This window comes from Oreochromis niloticus, linkage group LG15 (assembly GCF_001858045.2).
Source record: "Oreochromis niloticus isolate F11D_XX linkage group LG15, O_niloticus_UMD_NMBU, whole genome shotgun sequence".
NCBI classification, from domain to species: Eukaryota; Metazoa; Chordata; class Actinopteri; order Cichliformes; family Cichlidae; genus Oreochromis; species Oreochromis niloticus.
In genome coordinates, this window is record NC_031980.2 from 39,470,340 (window position 1) to 39,482,669 (window position 12,330).

At 44.4% G+C, this 12,330-nt stretch overlaps 1 protein-coding gene across 1 annotated transcript in view; it reads right to left on the reverse strand.

The window, feature by feature from the left end:
- Positions 1–429: 429 nt before the first annotated feature.
- LOC100693372 (cadherin-2) overlaps positions 430–12,330 on the reverse strand; it is a 99,843-nt gene continuing 87,942 nt past the window's right edge. The window contains exons 15-16 of the mRNA XM_005457282.4: positions 10,434–10,595; positions 430–4,213 (exon numbers count right to left, since the gene is read on the reverse strand). Of these exons, the coding sequence (XP_005457339.1) occupies positions 4,007–4,213; positions 10,434–10,595 (369 nt within the window). The 3' untranslated portion in view covers positions 430–4,006. The remainder of the gene's footprint in view (positions 4,214–10,433; positions 10,596–12,330) is intronic.

Sequence of the window (12,330 nt, forward strand, 5' to 3'; positions counted from 1 at the left end):
GGTTGTAGGTGAAAAATTGGTAATAGTGTCCTTTTGGCCACAGCAGGTAAGCTCTGATAAACCCACTGCCCAGCTAATAAACACTGTGGAGGTTTTAGCTGCTAGAAAATTGTTTTAGAACGATGGAAAATGAAGCCAGGGGGATAAAAACACCGGTCCAAATGAATAATGATGCTGCTTTGTGCCCACTGGATGTGGAAATATGCAACAGTTGGCTTATTTACACAAGTGACAAAACCATTAATTAAAATGTCGTTGATCTCTTTGACCTTTAAGGTTTGGACGAGCCGCCTCTTTGGGCTTAACCACTCCAAAGGCAGAGTCCAGCCTTCTGAGCGTCTCTGTGCTGGTATGTGTGGGTTTGATGTTTAACTCACTGGAAAAAAAACATCCAAAAATTATTGTTTTCCCATAATAAAAAGATAAAAACATGCAAAAACGTTTTAATTTGTAATCCAAATTACACATATACAAGGATTCAAGATATTAGCATGTCATTTTCAGAGACCACAGCCAAAAGAACAACAAGAGAAAAAATACAATCTGTACATGTTTCAGTTTACAGTGAGTAGCCAGTTGAAGAGTACCAGAGAACACTAAGGCAAATCATCAGCAGACAGAAGAAAACATTGCCTTTTGTATTTAATCCACCACAGCAGAGTATCAAGAAGTATCTTTGCTACAAAACAAGGACTGATGACTCCCTTTATTAGCAATCAGCTGCATACGTTACATCGTGATAAAAGCAAAACAAAAAACAACAGAAGGTATCTATCTAAAGTCTAGCATTACTGTACACGTCTTCTCACCAGCTTTGGAAAATCAAACCTGCAAAAATACCCAGCTCCTCTGTGCAGCTCTGGGTCTCACCAACCTTTGTTTCAAACAACATCACTGTCAGAGGAACAATGTTACTCGTACAGCTTCACCAAGACGCCACATCGGTGTGAGCGTGGTGCGCCCTGAACTCAATTTTACAGGTGCAGGAAACTGTTTACTTCCAATTATCTGATAACACTGGAAATCGGATTCAAAAAGCATAAAAAAGGACCTTTTATTAAAGTTTAGAAGTGAGACACTGATGTCCACGGCTACGCAGTTTTGGTTGTTCATGTCGCTAACAGGCAACTTCATCGAAGCCCTTTAAAAATGTTTAGTTTGGTGAATCCCTGGAGCAGTTTATGATGGCTCAGCCTCAGGGGCAAAAACTAGTCCTGATGAGTGAAATCAGAAAAGGGCCCGGGGACGTCGATCACCAATGACCGATGTCACCGGATGGAGCGACTCCTGTGTGCTGTCACACAAAATCATTTTCATTGTCTAAAAAGCCTGAAAGCAAAGTGGGTGAGTAACAGAGCGCAGAGAGAAATGCACATATTCAAATAAGCTGAGGGTTTCTGTATGAAGTGTGCATGCTTTTGCAGTAAGAATTAAAAATCAGCCAGGTTAGGTTATTTGGTCATTAGTAAATTATTTGAATATGAGACTGAGTGAGGCTGGTGACATGTCCAGGAGATCTATCCCACCTCTATCCCTATGACAGCTGGGAAAAGCTCCAGCTGTTCCTGCAACCCCAAGTGATTAAGAACATTATGAATCACTTGGATCCATTAACGTTCAAAGAAGATTAATTCCTTTTGCACAGATTTTATTCTGGATTTGTTCTGTGACCCTTTTGTTGTTTCACTGATAACACTGATGGGGCGGGCTGCAAAGTAGCTTGCAGAAGCAAAGAGACTATGAGAAGGCTGCTACAGCTTCAAGCACACATTTACTGATGAACTGAGCCATCAGCTGATGTAGGCTGGCACTGAGATCAGCTGAGCGGCCTGAACTATGGACTGCGAGTACTTTGAAAAACAGATGCTGTAAAAGAGGCGCAATCTTGCAGTCTGTCTTCGAGCAGTGAACTGTGAAGTCCGATTAGTACTGAGTGTGAAGCAAAATCCATGCAGCTGATGCAAATTTGTGCCGTGTGGCGTGAACAGAAACTAATACGTGTCTGAAAGTTTTTGAACTTTCAGCAGCAGGTTTACATTAGTGGGCAGGATTCACTCTGCTCTTAAACAGAGAGAGGACAAACAGGAGCAGGCTGGAGGAAGCCGAGTGAAACCACAGGAGCTCTGATCATGTTACTGTCCTCTTTCTTCTGTTGGTTGTTATGAAAAACAGAGTAATGGGAGGTGACACACGTTACTGGTTCAGCTTCTGTGGGACACAAACAACCTGTTGACTTTGTTTGTGTCCTGAATGCTGAGCAGCTCCTAATGTGTTTGCTTTGTGTCTCTGTAGTTCTGCACAGACCTGCTAAAATACAAGATGGCAAAGGTTGGTTGGATAATAATTGAGACACACTGCCATGTTGCTGTTGTCCACGTTACCATTAGGTTTCCTGTACCTTAACATTTCCTTTTGTACAACTATGCATTTCCATGCTTAACCAAAAACCTGTCAAGGCTGAACATCAGTCAGCAGTCACTTTATATTCTGTCCACAACCTGATCATCAAACATAGATGCTCACCTGTAAATAAAAGCTCCATCCAGAGTGTGTCTGCTCAGCCCAGACACAGCCCCACTGCTGCCATCTCTGTCATATTCATTAAATATTTCATTACCCAATCCATTTCTTTTATGATGGGAATTTTAATTTGATCTGTCACTTCCTCTAACAGCGGCTCAGCAAACAAAAACGCTTGAAATGTTTTCAGATTCCAGCTCCTTTGTTTGTGGCCTCGATGCTTTGTTGCCGTTTTTCTTTCTTTTTTTTTTGCTTTCATCTGCACAAACACCCAGATGGAAATTATATTTTATCTACTTGTTTTTCACTGCTTTGCTTCAGTGTTTTGTTATCCTGCAAACAAGCTAAACTGCATCCCATTCTGAATTCCCTTTTGTGAACGCACAGCAAGGACATAACCACAACAGTTTAACTGCACCACAAACAACATCGTGTGTTTGCACAAACCTCACAGATTCAGAAACAGTTGTTTAAACTCATTTTGGCCAACTAAATGTTCTCGACCATCCAAGAGTGAAAGCCAGACGAGGCAACGCTTCTGTGTAGCCATTTACTCAAAGACCAGGACGGATACTGAATGATCAGAATTCGCGGCGCGCGAAGAAGCATTGAGAAAATGAAAACCTCTGAGCTTGTCCAGGTTTGTTGATGCAGACAGTCACATTAATACTAGAGCACTGTGAAAATGTGCTTCAAGTAACCACTGCCACCAAGCAACACACACAGCTGCGACTGTAAGTACAATGTGTCGCATCAAATCCAAGTGTAGACGTTTGATACTGTAGGCCGTGTCAAACCCAGAGCTGCACACTGAAGCCATGTTTTTGCTGGTAGGATCATCCAAGGCATCTCATAGTAGGCTTTGCCCTTTAGAGTATCCATCCAGTGTGTCTCTGTGGAAATGGTTTACACTTGCTCGCACACACACACACACACACATACACGTTATGAGGTGGAACTCAAACATACGCACACACACTCATTAACATGGCGCAGTGCTCCTCCAGTTGCTGCTGCAAAACACCGGGAAATTTAAAGCAACAAACAGAATCAAGACTGAACACAATCAAAAGAATGTACAAAAGGCACATTTGACCCCAGTGCTGCTGTACTGTAAGATTCAAGTGTAAATGAGCGTCTGTAGCATGGCTGTCGAAGCTCTCGACCATCACAAAGACAACATCCTCTCTGAGAGCATTGTTCTGGCTGCTCGCGTTTGTTAGCACAGAGGCTAACGCCCAGATCATGTCAGTTAGCCTGAATGCTAGCCAGTGCCAGGCCTTGCTAGGCCAGCAGTCAGCATGGCCCCTAGTGCCATCAAACTGTCCTTAAGAGGCAGCAAGTCTCTTTACAAGCTGTCCCGCAGAAATACAGAAGTGCAGATCCAAACCCCGTGTTTACCCAATTTCATCTTTCTTTACCCCACCCACCACCTGAGCTCCGAAGCAAGGGTGGGGGGCAGAGTGGCCGTTGTTAGTGGGGAGTGCTAATCATCCCCTCCGCCGTACAGGTCGGCCAGCTTGCGGAAGCGTGGCCCCCAGTCGCCCAGGTAGTCGTAATCCTGGTCTCCGCAGCTCGAGGAGGAGTGCAGGGAGCTGAGGGAGCCGGCGGTGGAGCCGCTGCCTTCATAGTCAAACACCAGCAGGGAGTCATAGGGAGGAGCGGTGGGGTCGTTGTCTGCTGCCTTCAGACCCTGAAAAACAAAGAGGAGGAGGCAGCAAGGTGAGGGAACAATACTGCAAATAAGAGTGATACGAGCTTTCTCCAAGATGTTGCCTGCATGCACTGAACCCTCGCACTGAATGTCTAAAGCAGTCCCATAACACACTGCAGGACTATGAGGCCTACCTTGGTACTAGGTTCAGAGTGCTTATCACATTTCATACCTCATCCATGCTCTTCCCTAGCAACAGCTTAGTCCTAACCAAAAGGAGTAATTCCAGTCTGAAGTGGACCGTTTCATGCTGTGTGCTCTTCGCCCTGAGCTGATTCACTCACACTGTCTGGTGTTCATGTGTGCAAATGACTTTAGGCCAGTCGTTCTCAAACATTTCGTGTATCCAGCCTGAGGATCGTAGGACCACCATGTGCTTCATCAGACCTTTTGGAGACCACTGCTCAGAAAACCCAAAGTTTGGTCTTTTATTCCCCCTGTAGACAAGAAGCACATCACTGGGTGCTAATACTGACACTCTGTTGTGAGTTACTGTTAGTAGACGCGTAGTGGGTGGGTCAGTAAAGGTTTCATTTACTTTATCAGTGGTCGCTGCAGCAGGGGAGTGATAACACCTTCCACACACAGACTGTTTTCTGTGGGTTAAGAACATCCAAACTCCTGGCACAGGTTAATCTGGGGAGTTCCACACTCATCACTTCTAAACCAGTGAAGACTGTGTGGAAAATCTCTGCTAAGTAAAACTGTCGACTTTCAGCTGATCAGGAATCGATACTTCTGTATTTGTAGCAGACGTTTTCCACCCGTAACAACTCCAGAGAATCTCAGTGACTGAGAAAAGCACAATTTATAGTAGAGCAGCTACAAGTCTGACAGTATTAAGTAGAGGATTATAGTAATCCTACATTTCTATAGTAACTGTACAGTAAGCATGAGGGTATTATAGAAACCTATGTTCATGCTTTAACACAGGCGCTAAAAAATATAAGACCAAGTTAAAATGGCAAAAAAGCCCAGCTGATGATCTTTGTGGATCCACCGAGACCATCGTCAGGGAGCAAAGCTCGCTTTCCCAACCAACTGGGATTTGAAATGTCAGTGTTCACTCCCACCGCCACCTCAGTCCCAGGAGAAGAAGAACGAGGGCGGGACTTTGGATCAGAGTAAGGTAGAGGAGGGCGAGGCAGGAAGATGCTGAACTTATATTCTAGATGATGTGTTTATGCAGCTGTAATGTGGGGACCATGGCTATGCAAATACTCCTCATAATTAGGGTTGGGTGTGTGTGTGTGTGTGTGGGTGTGTGTGTGTGGGTGTGGGTGTGTGTGTGTGTGTGTGTGTGTGGGTTGAGGTGGACAGTATGGAGGAAAGAGGGATTATGGAGGAGTGTAGGAGAGAGGAGGATTTGGGTCATGCTGGACAGATGCTGCCTGTGTCTCTACGAGGAGATTGAACAGATTACTCAGTGTGGCCTGAACTTAAAACCACCAAACTCCTCCTACATACAGTAAACATGTGTTTCACAAACATGCACTATTTTTATGAACAAAAAATGTCTGTTCAAATGTGTTCAGTAGGAGTCCTTTTCTTCTGCATCTCGCTGTCACTCAGAACGCTTAAATTGAAAGAAGCAAATCTGATAAGCTGTGAAAATGTTTTGTGGGCCCCGCCTGTCATCTGACTGAAGACACTCCTGTCACTCTGAACTCAATGGAAGGAGAGAATTAACGCAGCGAGGGAGGGGCGGGATCAGCTTGCATCAGCTTGTCATGTCTGTAGGATTAAGCTGTCTAGATCAGCTTGCCATGTCTGACAGCTCCTGATCATTATTCATTGCTGTGCTTGGCAGATGTCTTTATGCAGCCCAACCACAGGGAAACACACACACACGTACATGCAGACAATATGGATGCAACTACTGCAGAGACAGCAACATGCATCAGCTGCATCAGTACAGATAACTCTTTATGCTTGAGATTATGATGTCAGCTCTGTTGAAGAAAAAGTCTCTCTGAGACACTTCGATGGATTAAGACGACTCGCAGTTATTTCTCTAAGCGAGTGTTCGTCTGTTAGGAAGAGTTACACGTGTGGCAAACACACAGTGACATCACGGGTGGAAGGAAAATAAATAATTTAAATACAGGAAAAATGTCCACCTCCTCACTGGAGTTCCACAGTGGGTCATTCACAGTCGAGTCAGTGCTGCACAGTTTGTACATGAGCTCGAACCAGAACCTTGGGCAGCCTGTGCTGTATGTGTGCACATCTGATTGTTCTAGCAGCTCTTCATTAGTAACTGTTTAAACTTAAATATCAGGTTTGGGTGGTGATAACTCTACAGTATCAGAATCCCAAAGATGCAAACAGATCAAATATGAACCTGATGATTATGAGAAATTTCATTTGACATAAGAAAGGACACTGCATCCTCATGCAACACTATGACCATTAATATAAATATGATGACTTCTTCTACAGCACTGTGCAAAAATCTTGAGTCCCCATCATTTTTTAGATTTTGCCACAAAAATGGGAAATAGGTGCAGTAATTTATTGAAACATGTATGGAAATGATAGTACTTAGGGCAACAATTTGTAACAAGCTTGAGAGTCAACATTTGGTACGACCACTTTGATCCTTCAACACAGCATGAACTCTATTAGGCAAGCTTTTCTTATAATTAGATTAACCGGTCTTCAGGAATAGTTCTGCAGGTTTCTCTGAAGATAGATTTTGGATGTTGGCTGCAGTTTATTCCACTTTCTGTCGAGATAATCCCACATTGCTTCAATAATGTTGCAGTCCGGGCTCTGGCGAGGCTGATCCGTTTGTGATAGTGTTTTTTTGTCTTGTTTTTTCATCCAGGTTTGTTTCTATTGCATTGGTCGTGTGTTTGGGATGAATGACATGCTGAATAACGAGGCTGTTCCAAATTAGACGCCTTCCAGGTGGTATCGCCTGCTGGATCACAATCTGACTGGATTTTTCTGCATTAATGATTCCATCAGTTTTAACAAGAATGCCACCATCACTGCTAAAATGCAGCTCCCGACTGTAACAAAACCCATCCATCCATCCATCCATCCATCCATCCATCCATCCATCCATCTTCGTCCGCTTTATCCGAGGCCGGGTCGCGGGGGCAGCAGCCTAAGCAGAGAAGCCCAGACCTCCTTCTCCCCAGCCACCTCCTCCAGCTTATCCGGGGGAACACCAAGGCGTTCCCAGGCCAGCCGAGAGATATAAAATCTCTCCAGCGTGTCCTGGGTCTGCCCCGGGGCCTCCTCCCGGTGGGACATGCCCGGAACACCTCACCCAGGAGGCGCCCAGGAGGCATCCTTGTCAGATGCCCGAACCACCTCAACTGGCTCCTTTCGATGTGGAGGAGCAGCGGCTCTACTCTGAGCCCCTCCCGGATGGCCGAACTTCTCACCCTATCTCTAAGGGAGAGGCCAGCCACCCTTCGGAGGAAGCTCATTTCTGCCGCTTGTATCCGCGATCTCGTTCTTTCGGTCACTACCCACAGCTCGTGGCCATAGGTGAGGGTAGGGACGGAGATCGACCGGTAAATTGAGAGCTTCGCTTTTACACTCAGCTCCCTCTTCACCACGACGGACCGGTGCAGCGTCCGCATCACTGCAGCCGCAGCACCAATCTGTCTGTCGATCTCCGGCTCCCTTCTCCCATCACTCGCGAACAAGACCCCGAGATACTTGAACTCCTCCACTTGGGGCAGGAACTCATCCCCGACCCGGAGTGGGCACTCCACCCTTTTCCGGCTGAGAACCATGGCCTCAGATTTGGAGGTGCTGATCCTCATTCCCGCTGCTTCACACTCGGCTGCGAACCGTTCCAAACAAAACCCCAGCATTTTATTTATGACTTCGTCCATGCAGATTGTTGATCATTTGATATGTAAGACCTGTTTTCAGCCGAGTTCTTGTATAATTTGGCGAATCTCATCCTCCGATCCTCTCTTCTGAACAGCCACCGTTCATGAGCCTTCAGCTGATCCAAAATGCTGCAGCAAGAGTCCTGACAGGGACTAGAAAGAGAGAGCATGTTTCTCCTGTTTTGGCTTCCCTTCATTGGCTTCCTGTTAAATCCAGAATTCAAAATCCTGCTCCTCACATACAAGGGCTTAAATAATCAGGCCCCATCTTATCTTAATGACCTTGTAGTACCATATCACCCTATTAGAGCACTTCGCTCTCACACTGCAGGCCTACTTGTTGTTCCTAGAGTATTTAAAAGTAGAATGGGAGGCAGAGCCTTCAGTTTTCAGGCCCCTCTTCTGTGGAACCAGCTTCCAGTTTGGATTCAGGAGACAGACACTATCTCTACTTTCAAGATTAGGCTTCAAACTTTCCTTTTTGCTAAAGCATATAGTTAGGGCTGGACCAGGTGACCCTGAATCCTCCCTTAGTTATGCTGCAATAGACGTAGGCTGCCGGGGATTCCCATGATGCATTGAGTTTTTCCTTTCCAGTCACCTTTCTCACTCACTATGTGTTAATAGACCTCTCTGCATCGAATCATATCTGTTATTAATCTCTGTCTCTCTTCCACAGCATGTCTTTATCCTGTTTTCCTTCTTTCACCCCAACCGGTCGCAGCAGATGGCCCCGCCCCTCCCTGAGCCTGGTTCTGCCGGAGGTTTCTTCCTGTTAAAAGGGAGTTTTTCCTTCCCACTGTCGCCAAAGTGCTTGCTCATAGGGGGTCATATGATTGTTGGGTTTTTCTCTGTATCTATGAAGCGCCTTGAGGTGACTTTTGTTGTGATTTGGCGCTATATAAATAAAATTGAATTGAATTGAATTGAATGAGGCTTTGCAAACAGTAAATGGATAAACTGAAGGACCAGATGTATCTCTTCCTCTGCATGTCAAGTTTTTGTGTATTTTTTCCTGTTTCTTAAAGACACTGCTTTCAGATACTCTTTATCTGCTGTAGATAGTTGTTTTCCTCAGACATGCCACTTTTTTGTCCTAACAAAATATGACAAGCAAAGCTCTTCAGAAATCACCTTGTTGGTTCAAAAACACTATTTTCTGTTATCTTTACCATTTTTGTAGATTCAACTAAAGAAATGGGCGAAAAATATTTGTTGCAACAGGCTTCTAGTAATAAAGTGCAATTTAATATCAGTTCTTTACTCTCTTGAGTTTGGTGCATCTTTAAATCTTGATTCATACGTCAGTGTTAAGCAAAAAAAAAAGGAGAAAGTCCTGTGAATGTCCAAAGAAACACCGTCCTACAAAAAGCCAAGAAAGTCTAACTCATTGGAAGCAAAATGTAAAGAAATGAGAAATTGCTGAAAACCTTTGCACAGTGAAACAATCAAAGTTTCCCTAAACCCTAAATCAGCCCTTTAAGGACCCATGGACGGCCTCAGCTGGTCTGTGGGATTAATAAACGTGGTGGATTTACCTCCAGTTAGGTAGCCAGGCTGTGACCACATGTCAAGCCAGCAAATCCGAACCATTAGCAGAGCTAATTAAGAATTAGCCATCACATCTCTGTGTTTTTCTAAATGTCACCTGCTCCATGAAGTGCTTCCTTCTTTCTCTTCGTGCCTTAAACAACATTGACACTCACAACTATCATTTCCAACAGTTTGATCAAAGATGCTTAAAAAGTGTGAATTTGACATTTATTCAAGGAAAATGTTGTAAACAGCAGAGCCTAGAATGAAATACAATCTAAATGTGAATCACTTTAGTGATGATTAATGTGAGCTTCCCTTTTTAAATATGCTCAGCTTCAGTTTTAAATAGCCACAGTCAAAGACTGTTGAAATGGGCCCGTTCTCACACTGGCAGCTCAGAATACCTCCACAGAGCTTTAAACAAACTGTTTGAACTTGAATATTTTAAATCCTTTAAGGTGATGAGGTAAACTGCACACATCCTGGACGCTCTTTGATGCTCGACACCAAAGGAGGAAAAAAGATGAGAGAAGCAAAAGTAACTAATGTTGGCAAATCCGGCTTTTTATGGACACAGTGTTCACTTAGTGCTGTCAGACAGACACTTTGTATTTCACTGAAGCTGTGATTCATCACTTCCTGTGTGCTTAGAAGTGCATGTGTACAACACTGGAATTTAATCTGGGAAACAGTCTGAATCCAAGTTTGTGCGGCTGGAACTCGACTGAAGCACACGCACAGGTTTGAACGTTTTACACAAAGATGTTGTCATACAGGTCTGTATCATCCCAAAGATGCTGCCGTACCTCATGGATGAAGTCGCCTATGTCTCCTGGGTGGGGGGCTGCGGAGCGGAGCGGGTACTGGTGGTCATGGTGGAGGGGCCTCTCATCCAGACGTCTGATCCCCACTTTGACGCACTCTGGCTCCAGGGCATCAGGCTGCTGCAGCTGGCTCAGGTCGTAGTCCTGCACACCCACACAAACACACACATGTTGGCATTACAGTGAGTCACACAGCCCTGCATCACAAATCACTATTCTGCCTCAAAGGGCTTTACAACCTGTACAGCACACTGTCAATCCATACAGAGGGAGTTCTCACGACAGTCCATTGATGATAAATCCAGCATCCCATTGCTCAATAAGGATAAATAGTATGTATTAAACTGCTGTTCTTTTCCTGTAGCTGTTGTGTGTAAAGTTGCGGTCAAATGTTTACATGAATGTCAGAGTAATGTTGGACTGATTTCTTTACAGCACACATCTCAGACCAGAACCATCGGCAGGTTAAAGCAGCTGAAACAGAACCCAGTAGGAAATGTATCAGCTGTTGTTGGCTCTGCACTGAGATCAGCCCGTTTCTGTACATCTGAAACTATTTATGCTCAATATTACCAAGTTGTTATAACAGTTCAGCTGCTCAGTTTGTGTTTTATTTACTTTCCTGTTAAAATAGCTGTAAGCCCAGGAGTGAAGTGGGTAGCTGTGTTATTGATTTGCTCTGTGGCAGCACAGACAGAGGTGTGCAGTGATGCTCTGCTCTGGTGTGAACAAAGAAAAATGTCTTTAGATTTCTACTTTGCTGCTGCTTATTCAGAGTGGGTCCAGAAAATGAGTAATGACCACAATTAACTATCGATAACTTCAGTATTTAAGGTGAGATAATGTAGCCATATCACTCTTGTCTGCCTCAAGTAATGGGATTACAGTGCTGATTTGTCCAGGAGCAACATCTCAGGGTATCATTTTGTGTTGTTGTGAATTAGGAGTACTCTCTTATATACTCCACTGTTATGTGAGGCTGTACAGTCGTTATATGAAAGTCACTCTCTACACGACTTGGTCTGCACAGTGCTGTAACAGCTGTGGCCGAGTAACCTGCTGTATGTAGCCAAATCTACCTGAATGTAGTGAAGACTCAGAAACGCTGTATTTAATGTACGGCTCATTATTATGCACGGAGACACGGCGACCTCCAGAGTGTCCTGAAATATGAATTCAACTTCAAACACTTCCACCTTAAAAGAGACATTGGCAGAATATTTGAGCTGCTATAAATTCACACTTCAAGCTAAACGAGAAAAAATTAGTTCCTGGCCAACAATCCTCGCCATCATTGAATAATAATATATTCTCACTAATCGTAGCCTAATGCCAGGTACTCTGCAAGCCTGTGGCAGTGGAAATACCAAAAGGATTCTAAAATTCATAACGAACTTGACAGATTCATGAAAGCAGCAGTCTCACACTCAGTTAATGGACTTATCACCTTTCTGTTTTAGCTGTATTTAACAGTTTCAGTGAATTTCACTGAGTCAAATGAGCACAGTTGGCTCTCGTGATGCAATGTCCACCATTTCTCCCACATCATCCTCGGGGAAAAATGAGAACGACCCTAATGCAAACTAATTAGCATCCACTTAGAGAATCGCAGCTAGTCTTTCACCTTCTCTCCCACAGCGTGGACACAATCAGAGGAGTGTCACAGCCTCTGATCTGCTCATGGTGAATGGTTGTGTCTGAGTCACCGCAGAAACCTCCCAGAAAACAATTCATGCTTTCTGGTTTCCAGGGAAAATCGACTAAAGGAGTCTTTCAGGACAATAACTGCAGGCTGTGGACTGACCTTGGGCTTTACTCACAATAACGACCAATCAGAAGAACACTCTGACTGAGAGCCCAGCGTTAACCTGCCAGGCAG